General features: G+C 38.9%; 1 protein-coding gene across 2 annotated transcripts; it reads right to left on the reverse strand.

The window, feature by feature from the left end:
* Window positions 1-569: 569 nt before the first annotated feature.
* LOC140953033 (small G protein signaling modulator 1-like) lies at window positions 570-25,937 on the reverse strand. 2 transcript variants are annotated; one of them, XM_073402510.1, is made up of 21 exons: window positions 25,889-25,937; window positions 25,744-25,787; window positions 25,446-25,521; window positions 21,034-21,213; window positions 19,426-19,606; window positions 18,186-18,253; window positions 17,161-17,447; window positions 16,433-16,613; window positions 15,551-15,835; window positions 14,410-14,548; window positions 13,956-14,020; window positions 12,567-12,715; window positions 12,203-12,271; window positions 10,248-10,862; window positions 9,133-9,257; window positions 7,972-8,054; window positions 6,831-6,940; window positions 6,167-6,263; window positions 4,806-4,917; window positions 4,384-4,439; window positions 570-4,069 (listed from the first exon to the last, which is right to left on the reverse strand). In XM_073402510.1, exons 1-21 carry the CDS (start codon window positions 25,902-25,904, stop codon window positions 3,981-3,983), a joined length of 3,027 nt encoding a protein of 1,008 aa, XP_073258611.1. In that variant the 5' UTR covers window positions 25,905-25,937; the 3' UTR covers window positions 570-3,980. The 2 variants fall into 2 exon arrangements, with proteins under 2 accessions (XP_073258611.1, XP_073258612.1); XM_073402511.1 differs by lacking the exons at window positions 19,426-19,606; window positions 25,446-25,521; window positions 25,744-25,787; window positions 25,889-25,937 and having other exon boundaries at window positions 21,034-21,071.
* Window positions 25,938-26,785: the final 848 nt, after the last annotated feature.

Genomic DNA, 26,785 nt, shown 5'->3' on the forward strand with positions numbered 1-26,785 from the left:
AAATTTTTTAAAAAGTTCATGTGCATGGGGCAGGAAACAATGAAAAAACTATAGAATAAAACAAAAGCAAAAACAACAACAAAAACAAAGTAAAGACATATACATACATCTCTTACGATGGAATAAAATTCTGGCTGACATTTCAGACTACACTACTTTCGGTCTCTTAATGAGTTATGTACACAGCTGATGTACACTTTTTTGGCTGTTTAATAAAGATGTGCATTTTTACGTATAGTTTTATCGAACTCACGATAAATTCCCATACATATCCTTTAAGAGATGGCTTTATTCACAGGGTAATAACTGCTGCAAGTAGGCTGTTGTGAGCCTGGGATCCCTGCGGTCAAGGTTCGTTCGGTTCTCATCCGCTAGCGGAAATCAATCATTGTGTATAGGGTCCCCTGGGGCGGAGGGTAGTAACTAAAATGTCCTTGCAAACTCAATAGAAAACGGGAAGTGGTCGACGGAGAGTTTTAATGTCCTTAATGGTAAGTGCGTTTTTGGCCCCAAATGGAAAGCTTGCTCGCAGGCTATCACAGCGACGTAGATTTTAACAAAACGGCAGATTTCATTTTGTGTTACATTTTATTGTCTGTTATTAATTTTTACATCTTTCTTTTCAATACTTTAAGGGAAATCATTATATTCAGACAGGGTTTACACGGACGTAGTTTCACATTAAAACGATTTCTGGAACTAAAACAGTTTTGTGCCCCGTTCACACCAAACCTTAAACCGTTGAAAAGCTGTTTAGTTAATTACGGGTTAAATTTGTTTCTTTCATAAAAGCTACCAAATGATTATTTCACTTACAAATTTGGCACAAATTAAAGAATAGCCGAAATTTTCTCGAGCTCTATGTAAAAGCCAGTTCTTAGGTTATCTTTTGGTCATTTTCATTTTGTTAAACCTAGTTTAACTAAACATGTTTTCATTGTGTGAACAGGGCTTAGGTGTTTAGATGGACTTGTTTTAAGCATTCGATTCAGATAGAAGCAAAATTGAAAAGCAACTCAGTTTCACTGTTTCCAGTAAATATGAACATTATGATTACTTTTAAGCCAATTCCGAGTTCCAAAATCTCTCACTTTCAAGGGGACGAGGCTAAATGCAAAACCTTTCTTGTGAAAATGAGTTTAATTTGCGTGAATACAAAAATCATTTTCATATCGATAGCTTCGCACTTAGCCTCGCTCTGAAACAGAGTCTTGGGGCAACTCTTTTGACCCGTATTCAATAGCCGTCTTAATCCTTGAAGCCCCAATATACACGTACAAATTCTCCAAACTGATCTGATATGAGTTGAGAGAATCTGACAAAAGATCAAAGCATTTTCTCTCAGGTGATCATTTTATTAAGTCTCATAACCTAACTGTATGGACATCGTTAAGAGAAAATTGATCTTGCTCACTGTTGGGACTTAAAGGGTTAAAAGCAAATACCACGGTTGCAAAATGAAGCCATGTCCGTGTAAACGTTGCATTCCTCACTAGAAATTCGGTTTTAAACAGCCCTACACAGAACACAGTCACGTGACCAATATATAAAGCTTCATCACCATATATGGTGTTGAGCTTTTTAAAACAAGAGGTAAAAATATGACGAAACGAAGAAACTTAGCAACGAGTAGAAAAAAAAAGAATACTTAAATAGGCCACCTTTCGACCTGCCTATAGCCTCTTTTTAAGAGAATCCTCGCGTTCATCCTTTCACAAAAAATAAGCTTTTACCCACACGCAAAGTTTAAAACTCATTTTCATTCCAACGGTTGTGCACAAAGTAAAACTTTAATAAAGAGACTTTGTGCAACTCGAAAAAAAGCTATTAAAATTCTACAACGCGTTTATAGAAAGTGCTATAAAAATAAATAAATTTTAAGAAAAGGAACATGGGCTGAGTGAATGTCACAACTGAGCTCTGTGGAAGGCAAACAAACAACTATGCGAAGCGTCGGCAGGGGGCGCGGGAAGTTTATACCATCTAAATTTCTTTTTCAAATAACGCAGTAAATGAAAGTTAACTAAGTGCTTTTCAACTCAAAAGTTTCGTTACAAGCAGAAAAAACTGACTACTTCACGGCCTTATTCTTACGGTCTTGTTCATAGTGATGGGGGAGAAAATTTAACGTAGGTAATCACAGTCTGTCAGAGATACCAGCTCAGAAGGGAATTCTACGCTGCAAGAGTTTTATTTTAATGGTCTGCATTTTCCGCCCTAACAGGACAGAGATGAAGCGCTAAACGTTGAACACTCCGTACCGAATATTCTGCAAGTTTCGCCTGCTAACAAGCTCTCCATTTATGGCGAGCAAAGCGAGCTGCGAGAAAACGAGCTGGAAACACCCCTGCCACTCGGGTCTCCTTTCGCGTGCTGCTCACGCGTGACTTCTCGCGACTCCCCCAAATGGAGAAGTTGCTTGCAGGCTACTGAAAGTTTAGAGACCAATGTTAATGTCTGAGAGCGTGAAAAAAATGGTTCAAGGAATTACGCCCAGAGGCCGATGGTTTAGGGATCGACACCTGCAACCAACACTTAGAGAAATAGTTAAGTGTAGTCATGGGCTCCTGTGAGTCCTGTTTAGAGCCGATCATTACTACCTTAGTATTTGATGCTTGCGCAAACACTACAATAGCCGGTTTTTTTCTCAAAATCGGTTTAGCTTATCTTTCAAGTCTCACACGCGCCAAGCGCGCGAGCCTCACACGCCCATATTTTTGGCGTCTCTCCCCAGTCTCGCTCTCCGCTGGCGCGTTCTTGAATATGCAAAAATACGGACTGTTTTGCAGTCTATGAAAACAATTGAGGGGTTGGAACCAGCCCAGTCAACTTGATTTCAGGACCTAATCTTTAAAACCAGCAACAACGCCATTACACATAATTATTAAAGGTGCGAACTATACAATACTTCCCAGTTGTGCGACCAATCAGTGGATGCACATAAGCTATCCCTACTGTGAAACTGCAAGAGCTCACAAATAAGGTCTGGTACGTCATGAGCCTCATTCACGAGTCCCTTGTCCCCGATTAAGGGAATTTCCCTTACAGGTTAAATTCAATTTAATTTAATTCATTTTATGAGGATTGCTTCTTTGGATTAAAGTTTTTGTGGCTTCTGAAGCGATCGTAACGCAATACTTTTCGATATGGATACGGAGCATCGCGCGACGACTACACTGCGTGACGACCACACTTGTGTATGACTGTATCATACTGGTACGCCTGTGTCAGGTTGTGCGCAGAACACCCACTTTTTTCTTGCTACAAATTCTACACGCAAGCAAAGAAATCATCTTTCTGAAGGGTAACTGCGGGTGGATCATTCAACATGCAAGCACAGAAGTGGTCTACGCAAGCCATAAATACTACGAATGGAGTGGGTTCCTTTTCCATGGCTTAAATATTTCAAGTTTAACTTTAGTAACAATATCTACAATTGTAGGGCTTTCAGATAAGTGCTTTCCTCTACGCATTAATAAAATTTACCCCTGCACAGGTTCTCAACATTATACTGAACCTAATACATTAACAATGTACCCTCGACGGATTGTATAACATATCCTCAAAATATTTTTACAAATAACAATATATTCAAGAAACTTAATATTTACGTCTCTCTTCTATGTACATACATATCACCTAACGACAGATAATTGGCATATAGATATCTCATAAGTTTGAGTTACTGTCACACCGTCGAAGTTATCTCAAACTCAAATTCTACTAGACTGTGAATTTTTTTCCAAATAAGTTACAAAATAAGTTTTAAGTCAAATCGACCCCTCAGAGTTAATTTAAAATAACCTCTTGCATTGTCTATCAATCTATTTAAGGGCAAAAGGACTAAAACATACAGAGGAGCCGAAGTAAATCCAGTTTACAGCACGCGGCTGGTCCAATAATTTAAAGCAGAATTTTCTAATAATACTTTCCCTAAATAATTTTTCGTATTGTTTTACCAGCTGGTAATAATTCCTGTTTTACTGGTTCTTGATAAGGTCCTGAACTTTAGCTACCAGTCCTCGCGCCACACTCAGAGCAGCTCTCGCATCATGACGTTCAGCCATTTCTGTAGGTTACAAGGAAAAAAAAACTCATTTTGGAGGCCTTATTAGGAAAGGCAAAACGCAATGAATTCACCACATTAAAGAGAGGTTTATCCTCTCTTGCCACCCTAGAAACAAGAGAAGAGAACTGGAACCGAAATGTGTGCCGCAATTGTTTCTGGGATAGTAGCAGTCCCAGAAGTTTTTGCAAGTTAACTCGGCCCAGTTTCCTTCTCGTTTCTGTTGCGAATACCGATAGCAAACGCCACTTTGCAACATACGCAACATACGCAACATACTGGTGGGGGAGGGGGGAAGAACTTTCATACTGACTTACCGTTGAAAAACTTGATAATATCTGTGAAGTCCATCTTATTGTCCAAAATTATATCTCTAAAGTAAGAAAAGTAACAAAAAATAATAAGACTCGGCTCTCAAGTGGTTGAAACCTAAGGTTTCATAAGGACCGGGCCATTTTCTATCTGCTTGTCAGAGACAAGAGAGAGTTGGAGATAGAAAAATGAATACCACAAGAGACAAGGCTTTGAAACAGTGACATGGGGCAGCAATGGTGGTGACAAAAGACACAAAGATGGGTTGAAACTGTGACAGCGACAGAGAAAAGTGCAAATACAATAATAAAATACTGATAGTCACATGGCTTCCTCCTCGAAACGCGAAACGAGAGGTTTTGAAATTCAGACTAGAGACATATCTAAACCCTCTAAGAGGGCCTCAGTAATTAAGCGATTTTCTTACCTGTAAAACTGGAGCAAAGCGAGGGCAATAAAAAGAACAAAATGTTCGGAGGTGCAATGTCTCGCGGCCCAAATTGTTTCCCACACCACGAACACATCGTCATAAACGAGTTCTGAAAGAAAAAAAAGAGAACAGTTCAACTATGAAACGTTACGAGTGAAAAGGATCGCGTAGTTAGGCTCTGCCATTGCGTGATTAGCAATTTTGTGGTTTACGTGAGAGACTCAGGGTGCTTACCATTTACACAAACCAACCGCGTGGAAATCTTCTGCATAAACATAAAACCATAAAATTGGACACGGATTGGGTCTAACCATTTGACTTTCCAAGCGGAATTGTTTATGTAAATGGCAAGTAGAGACTTTTAGAATTATGACGGTATCCAAATCTTGCTGTTTTAACAAAGACCAAGGAACTGTAATAACAAAACAGCAATAATAAAGAATAAAGACTCGAGTATTCCCTATATTTCGAACGGACAAGCCTTTTTTCTTCGAGTTATTTATTGAAGAAACGGAAAGTCGCTGCAGATATAAATATAGTCAAATGGTAAGTACCCTGAGACAGTGTTGTTTCCATTCGTTACTTACGAAACAAAAAGGGAACTGGAGCTAAAATGTGTCCAATTGTTTCTGGGATGGTTGCTGCGGACGCGCTATTCAGCTATTGGCTAATATTTTTCCCCGTCCCTAGAAACAATCCCAGAAGTCTTTTCGAAAGATAACTCGTTTCTGAAGTGGCGAATTCGACAACACCAACCCAGTCTTCCCAGCAGTCTCAGTACGACCTATGACGTCATACGATAACATCACCAACAACACCAACCCAGTCTTCCCAGCAGTCTCAGTACGACCTATGACGTCATACGATAACATCACCAACAACACCAACCCCTTCTTCCGAGCAGTCTCAGTGCGGCCTATGACGTCATACGATAACGCCACCAACAACACCAACCCAGTCTTCCGAGCAGTCTCAGTACGGCCTATGACGTCATACGATAACACCACCAACAACACCAACCCAGTCTTCCGAGCAGTCTCAGTACGGCCTATGACGTCATACGATAACACCACCAACAACACCAACCCAGTCTTCCGAGCAGTCTCAGTACGGCCTATGACGTCATACGATAACATCACCAACACCAACCCAGTCTTTTGAGCAGTCTCAGTATGGCCTATGATGTCATACGATGACATCACCAACACCAAGCCAGTCTTCCGAGCATTCTCAGTACGGCCTATGACGTCATACGATGACATCAGACTTTAAAAGAGCAATGATGTAAATAGAAAAAAATTCTGCAAGTCTGAACGACGACGACGACTTGAGGAAAGGATTTGTATTGCTGTACATACCTCTTTTGAAGTCGAGCAGGAACCATCTGTAGCAGAAGTAGAAATGCGTTAGGTCACCATTCTGCTGAAGATGTTCAAACATCTCTGGGTCCAGGATCTACGCGGGGAGAAAGCAAGCGGATAATTTAAATGTTTAGGGCCCCTTAAACGTTAGGGTCCAACAGTGATACTTATATAACGTCTGTCTGTACAGTGATAACACTTTAGGGAATGGCTATGAAAATACAGCAAACGATTCCCATGCATTGGAGGTTATTAAAGAATGATTCTACTTGCGTAAACATAATGTTAAATTCCAAAAAGTCAAAAAGTTGGGGCGAGTCAAAGAGGAAGGGGCCTGGAGAGAAAATGAAAACCGTATTTACTTTCCCTTTCCCCTCCCCCCTGCCTCCTTCGTTTGCCCCGACACCTACCCTAAGTCCTGCAATTTCTACTCGCCCCAATTTTCCTCTGTTACAAAAGACGGTGGGCAGGGCAATACGAACTGAAAGAAGCAGATTCCGCCCGCCCTAAATGCACCTATAGTGTAGGCTAGATTTTCAAACAAACTCTCTTCATTAGTGCATTATAACATTACGAAATGTACACAGAATTGCGCTTACTTTCATGACAGAGAGACCAATCCAAAAACTACTAACCAGCAGGAAGAAATAAGTAAACTTACTTGAATTAACGATCTCATGTTGGCAAAATGAGTGTCCATTGCACCACCGTGGGGAAAATTGTTGTTCATTCTTTGCATAAGATCCACAAAACAACTGTACGTGATCGCCTCTGTGATAAAAGGGAAAAAAAATGACAACAACGTTGGTGAGAAGGACTATGCCTTTCTTTTATTTATCCTTCTGGTCAGATTCCACGAAAAACGGAACAACTTCGTCTGCGATAGCAGACGCCTTTTCAGCTTCATTTTACGCGCTGAACCAAAAAATAACAATGCGCCTACTCTCGCAGGTTAGGCACAACTAAAAATAGCTGGAATTTCTCTGAAACGGCCAAAAATGCCAGAAGTACGTAATAAATAACAAATGGCAACCAAGGCAGGGAATGGTGCACCTTTTTATTACCCTTCTTAACTCTTAGATGGCGATCGCTGGAATCCCCATACAAACCCTTGTAATGTGAGGGCTAGCTGTGGTAAAACCAATGTGACAATGAAACGACGTTCTAACTGAATGGTCACATTCATTTTAATTCCAACCATTCGCTTCTGGGAATTTTGCAGAAAACACCTCGTGAAACTAGTCGAGCCACTTTCCGATCACTGTCTGGCTATAAAGAGCTAAACATGTCCAAAGCGCCGTTTAGAGGTCGAGCACTTCACGGCCTTCTGTTTCAGATGCAAAGTAACAGCTTTCAAAGTTCGGTCAGGCACTGAGTGTAAAATTTCACACAAGTAAGAAGATAAAGTTGCCCTTGACCGTTAAAGCTGATGACGTCACAAACGGTACAAGGGACGTGGATTCAGCACGAGCGGTTACCTGACTCGTACCCAGTCTTCTCTATCTACATTTGGATGCAGGAACTGAACGCGAGAAGCGTGACCGAAGGGAGCGCGAGGGGTGATGGGAAGGAGAATAACGAAAGGGAGAAACTCTCCCCTCTTTCCTCCTTCCCATCACCCCACGCGCTCCCCTTGACCGCGTTTCTCTCGTAAATATTAATGAGAGACAAAGAGACGACTGGGGACGGTTTAGGGCGATTTACAGGCGGTTCAAGGGCGAGTGGGCTAAATTCTATAACCCATCCTTTCAAACGTTTATAGACTGGCGCATGCGTCCTATGAAGGCTGGCATGTGACTTACCATTATCAAAGATGACAAGAAGGGGCGCAACAAGATCACACATTCCTTGAACATAACCAACATCCAGGGTCTTCCAGACGTAACTACAGATTGAAAAAGTAACAACTATTACAACATAAATCACTTAATAGCCTGTACCAGGCTCCAAAATAGTAGAGAAAGCGGATTGAGAAAAGTTGCATGAAATCCGGTTGGGTATACTCCGCGCAGGCTCTCTTTTTTCTTAGTCCGTCAAGCGAAACGCGCGCGTCACGAAAATGACCGCCCGCGTGACTGAAGGCGTCAGTAAATCTGAAGAAAAAGAGAGATTGCTAGCAGTCTACCGATTGGGGGCTGTGGAGAGAAGGAGAAGTGGAGCCTGTAAGCATTCTTTTTAATACCTCATTTCGGTATTCTATTAGGGCTTCTGGTATATCCTATAATTCGTCAATTCTGAAAGCTTACGTCAAAACTGGAAGTGGGCGGTGTAATGGGCGGACTGAGGTATTTAAAAAGATGCGTACAGACAAGCTCTCTCCTTCTTGTTGCTCTAATCACTACCTAAAACAGAATAGAATAAACAACCGGTAACAGGTGTCGTCAAAGAAGATGTCATAGTAACCCTGATCAAAACAAATTTTCGTCTTTATCCAATACAGCTGTGGTGGTACTTTATCCAAATCTTTGTTAATGGCGATGTAGTTTACGCTCAAACTTGGGAGGTATTGACTCCGAAAAACCCCATCGAGCCACCTTAACATTACTGTGTTCTGTTCTTATACAAAAAAGTCTGTTTAAGGAAAGGTGAAGTTTGGCGGAAAAATTTCAGACACAATTATTGTCACGGTTGTCACCAAGGTTTACCGTTTTTTTTTTCCTCCCCCCTCCTTTTGCGTAAGTACACTAATAATACCTCAAGACAAATCGTTGACTAATCTCGTGCGTGACTTTGGACTATTGCCCCGTGCGACTAACAATCGCATGTAGCCGTCGCAGAATTCTGCGACGAGACAGACAACCTCGTTCCCAGGACCCTATCCTACTCGTTCCCTGGAGTCAGAAAGAGAGAACCCTGGGAACGAGGTTGTGAGGTAGACAACGAGAAAAAACAGTTATTGAATTTGTTCACACATGTGAGAAACGCGTCTAATACTGTCTTCTAAAGATGATGTCAAATATTACCTGCTGATAACGTTTCGTAGTTTATTGAGGTTTTCGTGGGTGAAATACGGATAATTCCGGTCGCATCTCAGCACGTCTTTCTCAATGCGGTGAAGGTTCAAACCGAAGTCATCAAGGAGTTCGGTCTACGAAGAAAAGAGACAAGGAGTTAGATCCTGAAAACAGGGTCATATTCCCCACTTTAAAAACGAGAAGGAAACTGGGCCGAGATAACTTGCAAGGACTTTTGGGACTGTTACGACTGTTACTAGGGATACGGAGAAAAAATTGGCCAATATCTGAGCGGCGCGTCCCCAGAAACGATCCCAGAAACCATTGCGGGAAACATTTGGGCTCTAGCTCCCTCTTCGTTTCCAAAGTGGCGAATTTTCCGTCATTTTGGAAAAGACGATTAGAACAACTGACTGTCTGTTGATGAAATTCTAATCAGAAGTAAGACTATCCAAATGAAAGCTACTTAGCAGTATTTTTCCGTGTACATCACGCCGCACAAGGTAGTTAGAGCATTTGAGTCAGTGGATGAAATCCTACAGGGAAAAGCTACATAAAAATACTGTACTAGTCCGTTCTTAGCTTTGTCAGAATGGTTATGTAATTTTCTGTAGTACTGTTTATTATGGTGTCCAAGGTGGTTGAAACTTTGGTATCTGTGGATGAAGTCCTAAAGTGAAAAGCTATCGAAAAATACTCTCAAGAGGTACTCAGTTTGTTCTGTTGTACCAGTTGGTTCCAACTTTTATCAGATTGAGACTGTATGTTCATGAAGTTTGTTCATCAAGACCTAAGCAGTGCTTTCCTGTGGTACTGTTCATTACGCTCCTATCTATTGAGATCAAGGGAAAAAATCCTAAAGTCTGGGTATTCAAGTAACAAGTTTAAAAATATTTGTTTATAGATCAGCAAGGAAAAGTATCAAAATCCCTGGGTCTACGACATTAACTTGTGAGTATATGACATCAATTTCTTCAAACGGGTCGTTAGGGTAAGAGTAGAGTTTTTTTATTTTTTGTTTTTGTTTTTTCATCGTTAACTGTAACGATAGCTTTTCCCAGCCTTTTTCATATTTCATAACGTTTTTTAAAATTGGGAAAATAACAAAACAAAATGGAACTCACTGAATATGGACACGAGGATTTAGATCCATTGCTAGTCCGACTGCACTGTTTACAATATATTGGGCTGTCCATGTCTCCATCGGAGTCTTTTTCTGAGTTGTGTCTCGATCCATGTCCATTGGGAATATGACCAGTAGCATTGCCGTTTAGTTCCGCAACGGAATCAAAACTCTTACTGCATTTCTGGCAAGTTCTTAAAGAGGTCGTTATCTTCACATTTTCTTCTCCACAATCGCTACAACAGCCGCTCTCGGCATCGTCGCCGTTTTGGTGTGGAATAATGAGCTGACCGTTCATTAATCTAGCCTTTGCAGCTTCATCAAGTCCTTCGATTTCAGGCTCTTCAATACTCACTCTCTGGTGAGTGAAAGCCTCGGATTTTTCCAACCCATTGTGAATCATTTCTAACTGTTCATAAACCTCGTCCCTGCTTCCAGTGCTGCCCATAGAGATGCCGTCCACCTCATGTTCCTTCTCCTGCTGTTGAATAACGCTTTCTACATCTTTCCACTCCTCCATGATGGAACGGAAGTCGTTTTGAGCAGTTCTGTCGGTTTCTTGGCGATCTCTGGGTGTACTTCCGAACTTGTAGTGTCCCAGTAAATATGGCCACACCTATGAAATAATTAGTAAATAAAGTGATTCTGGAAGCTTTTAGATTAAGAGGATATAGTCACGGCTAAGTAAGGATGTTGAGGGCCATAAGTTCATCAGTATTATTTGGTACTAGCAGCCTGAATAAATATATTAAAGTCGCTATCTATGACGAAGACGACCACGACGATGATGATTATGGTGATGATGATAGTGATGATGATGGTGACGATTACGATGACGATATTAATGATAATGGTGATGACGATGATGATGATGATGGTGATGATAATAGTGATAGTGGTGATGATGATGGTGATGGTGATTATCGCGCAATGCTAATAGTGGTGGAGGTGATGATGGTCCAACAATGGTGACAGTACGGAACTTAAGCCACTACGACGACGACCACAACGACGACTTAAAAAAAACAATAGGTTTAATGATCAAAACAACCGCTCTGCACGTGCATCACGCTTTTTAGTACATTTCTTTGACGTCCACTGCACGACTATGACGTGAAACCTCCTAATTTGACGTTTTATGGGGGACGTGGACATACGACGACAAATTGGGCTTCCTCTTTTTGAACCTGAATAAAATCCTTAAGAACTCAACTCCAGGAAAGGTCGCCTGCATTTCACATATTGAGCAGGTCCAAATAGACGCGATTAAGTTTGAAAGAACGCAATTTCATTTTTTTACCGACGTTTTTACTGCCGTCGTCGTCGTCCTTGCCTAAGGTCCGAGTACTGAGTGTAGTCGAGGTGATGATGATGACGATGTATTCCTGGTGATTATACTGAAATTGTCAGGACAATCTTTCTCCCAGCAGCATTATTTCACCGACATCAAACGTTTAATTTCACCTTTTGACAGCTGTTTATTTTTTTTTTCTTCAATATTGTATTTGTAAAAGTTCAAGGTCATTTCCGTTGCTACCCGACTTAGCCTGCGTGGCAACGACCACACGAGGCCTAACGTCAACATGAACACTTCTTAAATAAAACTGCACGGCCTGACACTGCGTGGTTCTTTGATAAAGATCTTGACTGAAGGTGATTTCCAACAGTTCAAGCGGTGCTTTTGTAATCTTGATGTCTTCACAAACAAAAGTTAACCCTTTAAACCCTGACATCATAATTCAAATTCTCATTTGTTATCCCTGCAAGTTTTCAATAGAAGTAGTGGGGAGAATTTGTTGAAGTATCAATTAGATTCATCTTGTGTGATCATGTCCTTAATTCTCATGACTACTCTGTTTCATAAAGCAGTGATATTACAAGGAGAAATTTGATGCTGATCACTCTTCGTTTTTAAAGGGTTAATTTGTTACTTGTTTCTAGGGTGATCAGTCTTACCTCTTTTCTTATCGAGTGCTCTATTCCACCAAAATACACATACTTCTTCACTGCATCTTCGTCTTTGATCTGAAAGAAAGTTTGTAATCTAAATAGAAAACAGGTCATTTCTTGTCCTAAATAATTATTATCGTGTGAATCGTTCTATATCTCTATCTCTATTGCTATTCTCTGTAAGCAATACGAACATCACATTGAGACATTGACACATTGAGCCATCCCTGGTGGCGAGATCACTGTTACGAAGCTTGAGCAACTACAACGGTGATAACAGTACGCAAATTTGGCGCCAAAAATCTTGACTATACAGGTAAATTTATATTTTTTCACTATCATGACATTCGACCTACAAGATCAAACTAACCTGCCCTTTATGGTACAAGCTTCTCCACACTTGTTCCGTGAGTCCCTGAGAATAATCAACACCATTCTCTTCCGAACTGATTTTGTTGTGACGGACAAGCCAAAGCAAGTGCGTTCTCACTGTTTTAAGGTGGCGCACGTACGACAGCCCTGTAGACAGTTTCGAGACAAAAATTAATTTCTGCGGTCTATTTTACTTACGAGAGGTACACAAATAGAATGATCATTTGAGACGTTATTCTGATACAAAGTATCCCTAGGCCACCGCGCAGAGGTTCTTAGAGTTTCGTCACATCGTCCATCTCCACTGAACGAACGCGTGACGAAACCCTTACAGCGTTCGCTTGACAGGCTAGTGTATCCTTGGATAAGGGCCACCCAGGAGAATGACAGTACTTAATCCGCACACGTTACAAACTGCTACTTAACGCCATTTTGTGCAACCCTCGGTAATAATAATAATACTTACTTACTTGGCAGTGCAACGAAACAATGAGGGATACTAGATTGAACCTTACAAACTTCTCGTTTGGAACTGGTAAAATTGCGAGCTAACTTGTCCACAAACATTTTATTTTTTATTTTTGCGGGCACGCGAGGAAGGGAGCGCAAAGCGCGAGAAGAAAAAAAGGGGACGTCTTCTTTGGGAAAGAAGAGTCTTTTTCAAGTCATTTTCCCATGCCAACGCCTTGATACAGTCTGTTTTTTGATTAGACATCCGCACACCCTTGCGCTAGCGGTCAACAATTTTTCCCGCGGTTTTTATATTCAAACGCGCGTTCGACGAAAAGGGGTCTGTGAACTGGCAAATTGGGAGCAGTCTCTAGTTTAATTCAATACAGTGTAGCACACGCGCGAATCATGTGAACCCTCAAACACTGAGTACCAAGCCTCCAGCAGTAACGCCGCCAGAATCGAGGGAACAGAGCATTTGTTACTCACTAACTTCGGGAAACGTGAAACGAAAGCTTGAGCTTGACAATACCCTACGAGTAAAGCTTTCTTTCCGGCATGACTTGAAGTATATGCGGAGTTCTTCGCGACCCTGTCATTCGCGTAGTTGGCTTGTTTACACCTCCAGGAGGGGGCACATGCAAAAAACCGTGCAAGAAAAAAAATCCATATTCGCAGGTAGCTTCACAAGGGTGAGACAAAATTGAGGGAAATAAGCTGGCTCCTCCACAAGCTTTCCAAAGGCTTAATAAGTGGAGCAGAGCGATAAGCGCGAGAGCTGGAGACAAGCGAAAAGGGCGAGAGGGGATGATGGGAAGGAGCGCAGAGTGTTAGCGGGGAGTGACTGGGGACGAGGAGGAGAAAGAAGAACACTACTGAAATTGTTTTTGATCACATACTATTGGCCTTGTAAAGAAACATAACATCATTTACTTACATCCGTTGAAGGCTCTTAGAGTGATTTGCCGTCTCATGGTCTCACAAGCACTGCTGAGACATTCCCTGAGAAAAATACATGCAAAAGAGTGACGACAAGCCTGCAGTTATTACTCAATTACTATGACAAGCACAAAACTATGTAATGGAGACCGATGATGTCATATATCATAGACTGTGACTCTGTTATGGAGAGATAACTATTTTGTCTCTCTAACTTTTAAAATTTGAGGATGAAATCCTAGATACCATTCAAATGAAACCTCTAGGGCAGAAATTTTGCATGGTGCTTTTTATTTCTTAGAATTCTCCAAAAAGAAATTTAAACTTTTTGTGAACTTTTTTACACTGGCAACTTATTGGAGTGGAAGTGCTAATACCGGTTTGACTGTTACTGTAAGACAGAAATGCAGGCTTCAAGGCACATGAAAAAAATGCACATTCTGGTAACCTACGTTGTGTGGGGTGAGGACTGTTTTTGATTCCGTTTAAAGCTGGAATGTAGTCGCATACTCAGGTCCTGCCTTTTCCATGGCAACCCAACTTGCTTCTTGATAGATCGTTGAGACGAAAATCTATCCATTTCTTTATTTACTAGGGCGAAAGAGAACAAGCCTATTACAGTGGAACCCTGCGTTACGACCACCCCATTCATGCGACCACCTCGTTATTACGACCATAATTTCTTGGCCCAACGAAGTCATTTTATTATTTTGAAGACCACGTTAATGCGACCACCTCGTTATTACGACCAGGAATTTTATGGCCCATCGGTGGTCGCACTGTAATGCCAAATGTGTGCATGAAAAATTCTTGTCTAATATTGAAGAAACAAGAATACAAAAAGAACCATTAATCAATCGATTAAGGTAACAGTTTAAATAAGAGGAAAAAGCAAAAACGACAAGGAACACGGCGGAATGAAAAATTAACTATTACTTTGCTATTGTCTGTACTATACTTCTGATGAGTTTAAACAGCAAAATTAATGAAATCAGTATGTATAACCATTCTTAGTTTTCTAACCAACTTGCTTATAACAAAATCTTGCCTGAGTTTAAATAACACAGAAATCCTATGCAATCCTATGCATGTGAAGTTCTCAACTTTTCTTGACTATTGTTTGCACCTCTTATGATTGGTCGAAACCTTTTAAACCTTAAAGCATTAAAATGTACTCGAAACTGATTCAAAGAGGAAGTAATTATTATATCGAGTTAACCCTTTAAGCCCTAACAGTGATCAGCATCAAATTTCTCCTTTTAATATCGATGCTTTGTAAAACAGAGTGGTCATGAGAATTAAGGAACTGATCACACAAGATGTATTTGCTTGATGTTTTATCAACGTCTCCCCAATACTTCTGGTAAATGAATAGGGGCAATAAATGAGAATTTTAATTTTGATCTTAGGGTTTAAAGGGTTAAGGAGATTCTACTCTTATTCTATTTTGACTGATACGATGCAGAGCTTCTGCCAAATTTGCAACCATCATACGTTTTTATAGAGACCTACATTACAAATCTTGCATTCTAATCTATATGTTGAAGGGACCTGTGGTGACTAAAGTAAGACAGTAAAAGCTTAAACACATACCCAAGTCCTCAGGTTTGGTTCCAGATACTAATCTAAATACATAGTCTTGATTTGTATTCTCTCCCTTGGAAATAGATACATTATCCCCCGCAGAAGGTCTTTTGAGGCGTGGCAAGCCAAGTCCTTTTGAGCGTGGGTTAAAAAGAGGGGGATCTAGCTCCCCATGTGGGTGCAGTCCATTCTCCAGGCAGTTTAAGAATGACAGTAGTGATCCTGTCGTTGGGAAGCGTATTGGTGGACGCTGGACTCCATCTTGTCCAATCAAGATTACCACTCCATAAACACCTGAAAGTAATAACGAATGTATTATGCTTGTATGTTCACAGCTGAAGTGTTTCTGGATATGGCTCAGACTACTGAAAAAAAAAACAATTACTGATTGTGAGTCCTTAACTAAACCCCTTCAACCACATACCATAGTGAACTTGAAAATACATGTATTGTAATGTGTAGTTCCAGAAAACACCCATACCACCCCAACCCTGCACCTCTCTGGAAATTACAATAATTTTTTCCCCTCCTCCCCCAGTTTCTAATCCCTTCTGAGGGGGGAGGGGGGAAAGAGTATGGAGATTTACTGTTATTACATTGCAGGCTCCTCTGGTGGCCTGCAATCGTCATCTCAAGGTTGCTATTATGCACGCACAGCACATATGTAGCCAGCATTCATTTAGACTTCCACTAAGAATGAATGGAACGTATAGAACACAATCTGATCTTGCACGGTTTGGACCTTCTATCGCTCATAATATGATTGTGAACGTTTTGACCATGTATGAGTTTGACATGAAACTTAGGGAAAGCACAGCATTAGAGAAAGATTTTCTACCTTCTATCGTCCTAGCCTGCTCTCCCTCATCTTTGGTTACTACTATTCCTTACCATGTTGATGGCAGTGTATGTAGACAACATCATGTAAGTTGACAGTGAGTGCGTAATCCCAAAACTGGCTCTTTTCTTGCTCGCAGGATCCACTCATCAACTTATTAGGTGTCCACTTTAGTAGCAAGCTTTCATTACTCTTGTGCAGCGACAAGTATCCTGCGATGGGGTGTTCCTCATGCTGGTCAACAAACATACAACATCACTTGGTGAAACACAACAAGGGCCTGTTTCTTGAAGGTCCTAGTAACTTTTTGAACCCGGAAAGCTGTTCTGTGTTTGTTGTGTTTGCATACAAGATCAAAGTTTCAATAATTTTGAAAATAATACAATGAAACTATCAGTTAACGAAGCAAAATGGACTGGTTTGTGGGCTAGGAACTGTGCTACTTTTCAACATGTTTTGATTTTAAAATTGCCTTTGGGCCCAAAAAGTTTCTGGGCCTTTTGAGAAATGGGCCACAGCGCTTGAAACTTGACCTATCTAGCCATACAGGCCAAGTAGATTCGCTTCTTGCCAAGCGGGGCTGTCACTAAGGGCTCAAGGCCGGGTACAGTGTATTTCCTCCAGCTACTATGCGCTACCCCTAGCTAGGAAAATAGAACCAAAAGAACTTCCTAGCTGTTCAATTCCTTGCCCAATAGTTCCAGTCTATACAACTGTATTTCTTTCAAATGTAAACACATCCGATAAACTATTTACTAGCTTGTTTACTGGTTTTACTCACAGGTTCAAGGTAGACATTGTTTTTTCCATACAAAAGAGCAGCATATGAGTTCTGATGGAGAGAGTCAATGTGTTCCCTTGCCAACAAGGGTGCGACAGCTACATTTTCATCATAGGATGACATCCTAGCTCCAAGTTGTGGCCGTGATGCTGATGTTGTCATTGCAGGCGTCTGTTGGAATAGCCCACTATGTATTCTGTGTCTCTGAACAAGTTCATCTGCCGATGGGTCTGTCCAGTAGCTGTCGGGAGTCTTCATCTTTGAGAAATCCAAGGCACACGGACCATCTGAAAAATGTATAAATGATTATATGATGTGCAATGACTTTATAATATTATACAGTATGAACTTTGGGTGCGTTCCTTTGGGATGATCCGGATCAGGATCAGTTATCTCAGATCACTCGGATCATGGTAGATCAAAATTAATGAACCGATGAATCCACTCTGGACAAGGATTCATCGGTTCATTGATCTACCATGATCCAAATGATCTCGGATCATATCAAAGGAATGCACCCTTTGACAACTTGAACTCCCAACTAACTTGAACTAAGTCTGATTTTCAGTCATTTTTACTCAATGAAAACTCGAACTCGGATCAGTCAAATTCCCCACTAACTCCTACTAAATTTCCTTTGCCTTGATCAAAAATTCACTGACATTTACCCCGAAAACTCTAATTCTAGTTCTTGTAACTCCACTTTGATGCCAACCCATTATAATAGCTCTTCTTGTTGTTTAATTGTTAAAAACACTAAAACTATCACTACTGCAACTTGAACTGCTTTTTCATTTCATCTCCCATCAGAGTTTGGGTTAAAGGGATTCTACTGTACTTTCCTTCTTTCATGAACAGAGCCCCCATCCTTACGAATCCAGATATTTTTAAAACCTCATATTTTTAGGTCTTTGTTTATGATGCCATTCAAAACACATTTTAATGACATTGTTATTTCATGCAATACAATACAACTTTGATTATGATAATTTTTAAGAACGTATAGACCAAAAATCATTACAGACCTAAAAGTTCAATAAATATCCTCCCATCTGCAGGATCACTGAGGAGTGCTTCAGGTTCATAGAACTGGCTGCAAAATTCATCAATAGTACCACAAAATTACTTGTATCAAGTCAGGCCCAAAGGTCAGGAATAATCCTATTTGATATATATATCCACCAATGAAATACCAGGTGAGCTTTTGCATGAAAGTATGTTATCTTCAGACATGAAATAACATGTTACACGTTATTTTCACACGTGAAACTATGACCATTGCTTTGGCCGGTTACATGATAAATCATGCCTTTTTGCCACCAAAAAAATTAAGTGAAGTGGTTTGGTGTTTCCATGTCACATGAAATGCTACTTAAACATTTAAAGGGGTTGGTGGAATAAGGCCCTAGGTACAGTGACTCCTAATATCATGTCTGTCCAATTCACCCTTGATTAACAAGTAAATACAAGCCATTTGGAAAGAGAATCTTTATCATGAGCATTGTTTGTTTTTAGGAATGGAAAGCAATGAACTGATACAAGTTAACATGGATCACACAAAAATAGCCTCACCAATGAACACCCTAATGATACTTAAAACTGGTCTGAATTTTATTCACATCAGGGCCCAGTTGTTCAAATGCCGGTTAGCGCTAACCGGGGGTTAAATTTTAACCCGGGTTTCTTTATCTTTTTATCTAAAGCACTTTCTCAGATAATTTTCTGTATTCTTTTTAGAATATCCAATCATCAAATTGTATGCAAAGAGAATTAAACTAAATTTGCTTTTTAAGCTCTCATGTCTGAGTTCAAATTTCGCACTAACCCAGGGTTATCTTAACCTAGCTTTAAACAACCCAGCCCAGAGCCACAAATAACAGTTGGTCATTGGACAATGTCTGACAAAATTTGCCCATGTCCCACAAAATCCCACCTGTGGTCACAAATGATGACAGGACAGATAAAACACTACAGACTATCATTTTGTACCTGAAGATTAGCATAGTCATTATCAAAAGAAATGAGAAAATAAAAGTAAACATTATGTCAACAGCTTTTTTGGTTTTGCTGACTTAAATGGTGAACTGGTTGGACATATGTCCTTTCTAAAAAGAAAAACATTGCAGGATGGCACAACCTAAAGACTTTCAGTATGTGTTTTTTCCACTGTGTGAGTAAAAGTGCTGCTAGCAGAAAATTTATTCAAAAACATGGTCACCTGAAAAAATGAAAAAAATGCAATTCATCAGATACTGCATTAATTACCTTGCATTTGCTTGAAGGTCCTCCACAATTTTACGAAGTAGTTTTTCTAAGAGCGCTATTCTAATCCACAAAAACTTGCCACAATGTCCACTGATATTATAACCATTGATTTTTTTATTAACACTGCTATTTAGGGCAGAGAAGTTCAATTTCATCTTTAGTATTGGGCTCTCAGCAGGGCCTGAAAGTATTATTCAAATACAAAGAATATTTGTGTCAAATTATGAATCAATTTTGTTGCTACATACGGGGAGAAAGTTCAAAAAGTCATTGCAACTACATGTAATATGTTATAAATGCTAATAAAACAAAGAGAACATTAGTCTTCAAAGATAACAAAGATTAACAATAATAACTGAAATATAAGAATATAATAACAAATTATTCAAAATAGCTGTTATAATAAGTAACATTAAATGTTATTTTATTTTTTTTGTAAAATCCAATTTTGATGTGTAGTGCAGCATGTATCTGAATGGCATTGTCATGGTATTACAAAAACTCTCCAAGAAAAAGTCAACCAAATTTTCAAAATTGCCAATAATTTGAATTGATAGAGGTTTTAATTAGCATAATTGTGATATAAGAATTATGCCTTTCTCCAAAATGTTAATCAACCTTAAGAATTAGTCAATAATGAATATGTATAACTTTGAGAAAGTTCCATGAGAATATATCAAATAATTTTAATCATTATGAATATTATGCAAATTATCTGATATTTTCAATAAAATTGAAATTACAGATATAGAATGAAAAAATTATCATAATTTTTTTTTATTTGACTTTTTTTGCCTGAACAATTAAGTATCAAAAACATGATCAGATAGAAGCAGGACATATAACCAAACCTGGAAAAAAAGATATACCAGTAACTTACAATATTTACTACAATTTTTGTTCCGGCAGCTATCAACTGGAATTGATATCATGATCAACAAGTTTTTTTCAGTTCAAATTTATGCTGATCTACATTTTTTAAGTGAATGTCAAAGTCATGTCGGAGCCTTAGTAACAGACTTAACATTGTAACAATGCCAAAAATTAAAGGAAACATACAAATTTCACAAATATTATAAAGGGGTTAAATTTAAACATTTATAAAATTGACTCTAAAGTGATGGCAAACAAAACACAGGTTCCTTACAGATTTTTTGATCCAAAATTGAACACCCTTTTTTCCCCAAAACTACCAGTATAATTTCTTTTTCCAGACTTAAGGCTTAAGATTATCCACATTAAAGAATTAGTTGAGTGAATTTGATAAAAAAAATCAAAGCATTTTTGCTTTGCTGATCCAAGGCTGTACTCTAAGGAAAATTGAAGGGTCAGCCCCGTGTTCTGAACCTGTAGAATCTGGTGTGCTCAGCATAATGCTGGTTTTATGATTTTGTATGAAAAATGGAAGATTTTTTAGTCGCCCTAGAGCAAAAGTTAGGCCCCAGCGTCCACCGGGCTCTTCTATAGCACAGCCTTGGTAATCATTTTATGAATTCTCGTAACCTTTTCTCTGAATGATGTATTGATGTTGTTGGGAGAAAACGGACATTGGTCTCTCTTAGGACTTAGAGGGTAAAAGCAAGCAGAAGATAATGATCTTTTTTGTACCTGGCATTGAGCTTTTGCCATCCTTATTAGCATCCTCTTCTCCTGACAGTTTCTTCACAAGTTCTGCAGCTGGCTCTGACAATTTTGCCAGCTTCAAGAGCACTGATTGTGTGTCTTGAGCTGGAAGGAGACCAGCTGCTCTTTTCTTTAAACCATGTGCAATGCCTGCTTCCACAGCCCCTGCAAAAGAGCAGAATAATACACTATTGCAGACAACTCTCTCTGAAACCAGCACTAAGTGTCTGTCTCAGAGAGATGTCTGTCTGAAAAAGGATCAACTAAAAGGAGCAAAGAAAGGCAGGGATAGGAGTCCGTCTTATAGAGAGTAAATTGAAAGGAGTAAAGAAAGGCAGGGACCAACCCTAGGTGTCTGTCTTTGGAGAGTAAACTGAAAGGAGTAAAGAAAGGCAGAGACCAACTTAGGGTGTTTGTTCTATGGAGAGTCAACTAAGAGGAGTAAAGAAAGGCAGGGACTAACTCTGGGTGTCCATTTTATGGAGAGTCAACTAAAAGGAGTCAAGACAGGCAGGAACCAACTCTAGGTATCCATTTTATGGAGAGTCACCTAAGAGGAGTAAAGAAAGGCGGGGAACAACTCTAGGTGTCCATTTTATGGAGAGTCAACTAACAGGAGTAAACACAGGCAGGGACCAACTCTAGGTGTCCATTTTATGGAGAGTCAACTAAAAGGAGTAAAGAAACACAGGGATCAACTCTAGGTGTCCATTTATGGAGAGTCAACTAAAAGGAGTAAAGACAGGCAAGGACCAACTCTAGGTGTCCATTTTATAGAGAGTCAACTAAAATGAGTAAAGAAAGGCGGGGAACAACTCTAGGTGTTCACTTTATGGAGAGTCAACTAAAAGGAGTAAAGAAACTCAGGGACCAACTGTAAGTGTCGGTCTTATAGAGAGTCAACTAAAAGGAATAAAGAAAGGCATGGAGCGGGAGTCCGTCTTACAGAGGGTTAACTGAAAAGTGAAGAAACAGGGCTTGATATAAGGGCCTGTCTTGCCGGTCATGTTGACCAGTCACATTCGATCGTATTGACAATTAAATAAATTAAAACTTCCATGCTGTTCAGTTGTTATTAGTATGTAGGGAGTCGCTGTGTATTGTGGAACTTTGTTCGGAAATCCTGCATGAAATGTAACTAGAACAGATGTTTACAATTAGCGCATTGAACAGACATCGGGGTTCACGCACTTCCAGTCACAAATTTAAAAATACTTTTACTTTTATTAGTTATTTTTTTAGATGAATACAAATTTCTTCCCTAGTAATGGGGAGTAACATGGATTACTGGCAGAGTTTTAGGATCAAGATCTCACACATGATACGTACACCAGAAATCATTATATTTGGAGACATTGGACAAATTTAATGTGTACGATAATCTACTTGTATTGTTGACAATGAGTGCTTTAAAGAGCTATAAGCTCTAAGCAACAACTTTTTTGGAAATATATAATGCCAGTTTTGGTTTGTGGAACCCTGGTTGAAGAGTTATTTATGTTACAAATTCAGTGACTGGCCAGAAATGATATGTGACTGAACTAAACTGAATTTGGCTGGTCATCATATCTGGAGACTCTCCAGAAATTATTTCAAGACCTGAGAAAGGTAGGGACCAACTCTAGGTGTCTGTTTTAGTGAGGTGTCCACTAAGAGAGGTTGACTGTATAATATAACAACACCTAGAGAGTATGGATCAGATACTTCCACACTCCATTAAAAACTCTAAATAAGGAAACCAACTGATTAAAAAAAAATTGAATGATAAGAATTATTGAAATATCTCTTGACAGACTTTATTTGGATATTTTGGCAGCCATTTTTATGCAATTTCAAAAACACGGCTAATTAGAATTAAAGAACCATTATAAAAACCTTGACCCCTACATTCTGGGGGTGTGTCCACAGAAAAGTGGGTAGCCTAGGGGTGTGTCTAAACATTGATGTGTTTTGTGGTTTAGCAAAGTACTACTATAGGCCCTTGACATGTAAATATTGGCTTCTTAAAATGCAATATTGTGGAATAAAAAAAGCTTTGTATGAAAGTTCAATAATTCTATGAAAAAACAGAAATTCAACGGGTTGGCCCAAAGATAACTGACAAAAATATTAACGACCATTGGAGTGATAACTGTCATATTTCTTGCATGCATGTTCCCTCCAAAAACAAACTTCTTAAGAAATTAGACCCATTGCATACTATCTCTTTTGAGCAAACGTGTGTGTAGAGAAATAACCAGATAGTTGAGAGAAGGCCTGCCTGATATATGAAAAACTGATTTTTTTCACAAATGCAGTTTTTCCAGCGTTCAACTGTCCATGACTGACAGGTTACAGATGTTAAGTGACCTTAATTAAATTTAGTGAAAAATTACAGTGCCCCACGTTGGATACAATTCAGCAATGTATTACCTACAATGCGTTACATAGTGTACATAAAGACAGTTATTGACTATTGCTTTTTCTGTTGTGGTGTAAAATGTCGAAACATAGAAAACATCACAATCAATAACTTGGTGACCATCGTGAGACAAATGATAAACAAGGAGTCTATCAATGCATTAAAAGTTTAGAAATTTGGCCTCCCTCAAATTCTCCTCTTGAACAAAGTGACTCTTGAGGATACAAAACTGGATCCCACATTTAGTATATAAATTATATGCCAGGGTTAAATTTTATCCTTGGTTTAAACTTTATTTTCTTTCGTGTTATCATATATTAGCATACCAAAAGCCAAGTGAGAAAAGGAGTAAACTGAACCACAATATATTGTTTCAGTGAAAGCTTAATATGAGACAGTTAACCAAGGGACTAGAAAAATCTTTCTTTACAACATAAAACCAGACTTTAATGTTAACTTTTAATCCAGTTTCATGTTTTTCACTACAATTTGGGCTAAATTCAAAACAAGACCAGAGTTGGTGCACCAAGGTTTGATACACCGCACACTGGAGTTTCACTAGGCTCCTATGCAGACATTCTAGGGGCTTGTCACGCATTCCTGAACATCCGCATAGGAGGCTTGAGTTTCAATGACATAGACAAAAGGGAGAATCAATTAACTAGTCAAAATTGTACAAAACAAGCAGTTAATTTAAATATTTCAAGAAAGCTACTAAAGAGACTATTCTCTGGTGCAATCACCATCATGAGATCCATTTTCAATCGAATTCAATGTTAAGAGCCATCCATCTGTGCTTACTTCCTGCAACTGATCACGTACATTATAGGTCCCAATATAAAAGTGATTTTTAAAGAGAAAAGGCCATAAAAAAATTCCATCTACACTAAGAACTTGAAGGAAAAAACAAATTAAAGATATAAGCTGGTTATTATTATTCAACAAATAAAAATGACATTTGTAGCAAAAAGAACTTTGCGTGTTCAAAGCTGCACTGAGATATTTGATTGTGTAAATAGAGCAAAAAATTATGCAATTTGCAAACTGAGCTGAATTTTTGAAGTGGTAGACAGGAGAGTAAATCTCCAATGATAATTTTTATGTTAACTATAAAAGTTCATTAAAGTCACAACAAAGCAAAGATGCCTGGTGATTTTTCAGATTATGCTACATAAAAACATGGGAAGAAATATTTTTGACAATTTAAAATTGAAGCAATTGACAATATAAGACATATATATTTGCATACATTGGAGCACGTCTCGATCGTACATCAATTTGGGTCTCATAATTTTATCAGGAAAGAGCACGTATACTTTACATTGAAAAAAAAGTACTGAAGGAAGATCAAAAATTTATTTTTTGGTGGGTTTAAGCGCTGACGTCTTCGCTATCGAGTCACAGCTAGTTAGCAGTTAGCAGTTTATCTATTATGTATTACGGAAGAGTGTCTCTTGGGTAATAATATTTATGCGAATTTCCCCGGAGAGGGAAATTCCTAAAATAAATGGTTTTTTTAGAGATATTTTCTTAGAAATTTTTATAGAAAAACCTTAAGGGAAATCTCCATCCAAACATTGGGCTGGTTTATTTGTTTTGATGGTTGTGTGTAAACAAAACTTGCTCCGAGGAAGCTCGATCCAGAATAGATCAGGGGGTCGAGAGCGTCGCGATCAAATGGCTCGACAAAATTTGCACTGAATTATTACAACATGAAACCGGCTAGATTTGGTAACAGAGAGAGGAATAAACCAAGAAACAAGGCTTCGAATGCAGCACACCAATTTCCACTGAAAATAAAATTTTGCTTCCCGCTTTTCTGCCCTGTTTTTTCACGAACAAGCTTCCATATATCTGAGTCGATTAAGCGATGCAAATGAATATGATAATAATCAAAAATAAGCACCAAAAATCTTGTAATGCACACGAAATGAGCATTGAAAAATCACACTCTTACATCAGAAACAATCCTAGATACGAAGAATTTAGTTCTTACCGCAAAGGGAGGTTATACTTGAGCTGTCCGCATGAATAAATTTCTTTGTGACGGCTTCTTCCATCAGTTGTTTGACCTGGGAATCGAAGAGCAAAGATGAGAATTTAAAAGGCACTGCGTTTCGAAAATCGCATTTGGAGGCATAAAAAACCTCAGTTTTCGAATGCTTTGCCTTTCAAAAATAACACATAAATTCTACACAGCGCTAAGCAAAAGCATACAGAAGCAGGAGCAAAGTTCTGGCAGAGTACTTATCCTAGGGGCGACAAGAAAGAAATTATAGCAAAATTTCATTCACCTCTTTCTTGAGGTTCTCCAGCAATTTCTTTCGCGTCTCCTCATCTGAAATCCAAGAATAGTATCGCAGATATTAGCCTTCATCCATTTTAACTAACATAGCTTTCAACGTGCACAAAACGTAGCACTTCTTCGCGTATTTTTACCTTTCGAGGGAGCCATCTTGGTCTTCCGGACGAACTCAATTTTCACATGAATATTCAATAATTATGGACCAATCAGAGCCTTCGGATAGCAGGATATTATTGCCCATTACAGTGGGCATAAAATTTTGGATTTTTGTGCAATTTCGATTGGATCAAATCCCGAGTAATGTTTTCTCGTGCTGCCATTACATTTATTTGGTTTTGTGTGTTTGTTTTTTTCTATGCGTACATTTTTCTCCTTGAACATCTGTCACAAGCCGACACCGAGTCTGATGACAAAAAGGAATGAATTTAAGCAGGCAACAATTGAAAAAATCTACTCAACTTTATATAAGGAAGCAAACCTTTCACGACCTTTCACTTTAACTAGCAAATATAGTTTGGCAAAATAATCAGGTTTTCAATCCAGTCGCATTGAATATCGTAAATTAACATTGTTTGGAATAAATCAAAATTTGGGGGACAAACAACGGAGAGGGCATCGCTTTTGTCTTTCTTTTAATCAATTTAAAGTTTGTTGGCCGTAACATCGAAACATATTTTATCAGCGTAAAATAATGCAAGGATTTGAGTTCTACACTGGAAATATTTCGACCGAATTAATGCGGATATTTCACCCTAAGGACTTCATTATAATAATAGTGAAAACGACCAAAAACGCCTACGTTGGTATCATCATCGAAATATTTCTTTTGTTCGTAACAGTAATTTATTTTAATTTAAAACAATTTTAATAAATCTTTTCTCTTTGCCAATAAAAAGAAAACTCTATAGTGAATACCGTATAAAGTATTAATGAGATCGGCGATGTAATTCAGTGTTTAAAAACCTAGAAAACCGCCCATTTATACAGAAACAACCTCAGTATATACTCATCTTACTTCAGTGAAACGCATC

The sequence above is a fragment of the Porites lutea genome, chromosome 11 (genome assembly GCF_958299795.1).
Source record: "Porites lutea chromosome 11, jaPorLute2.1, whole genome shotgun sequence".
In the NCBI taxonomy this organism is placed as follows: Eukaryota; Metazoa; Cnidaria; class Anthozoa; order Scleractinia; family Poritidae; genus Porites; species Porites lutea.

Excerpts from the sequence above, each read along its gene's own strand:
- LOC140953033 (XM_073402510.1), bottom strand. Across the intron at positions 21,214-25,445 it reads AAGTATAACCTCCCTTTGCG|GGGCTGTGGAAGCAGGCATT; the intron begins GTAAGAACTAAA and ends GCTCTTTTGCAG. Across the intron at positions 10,863-12,202 it reads AGCACTCGATAAGAAAAGAG|GTGTGGCCATATTTACTGGG; the intron begins GTAAGACTGATC and ends ATTATTTCATAG.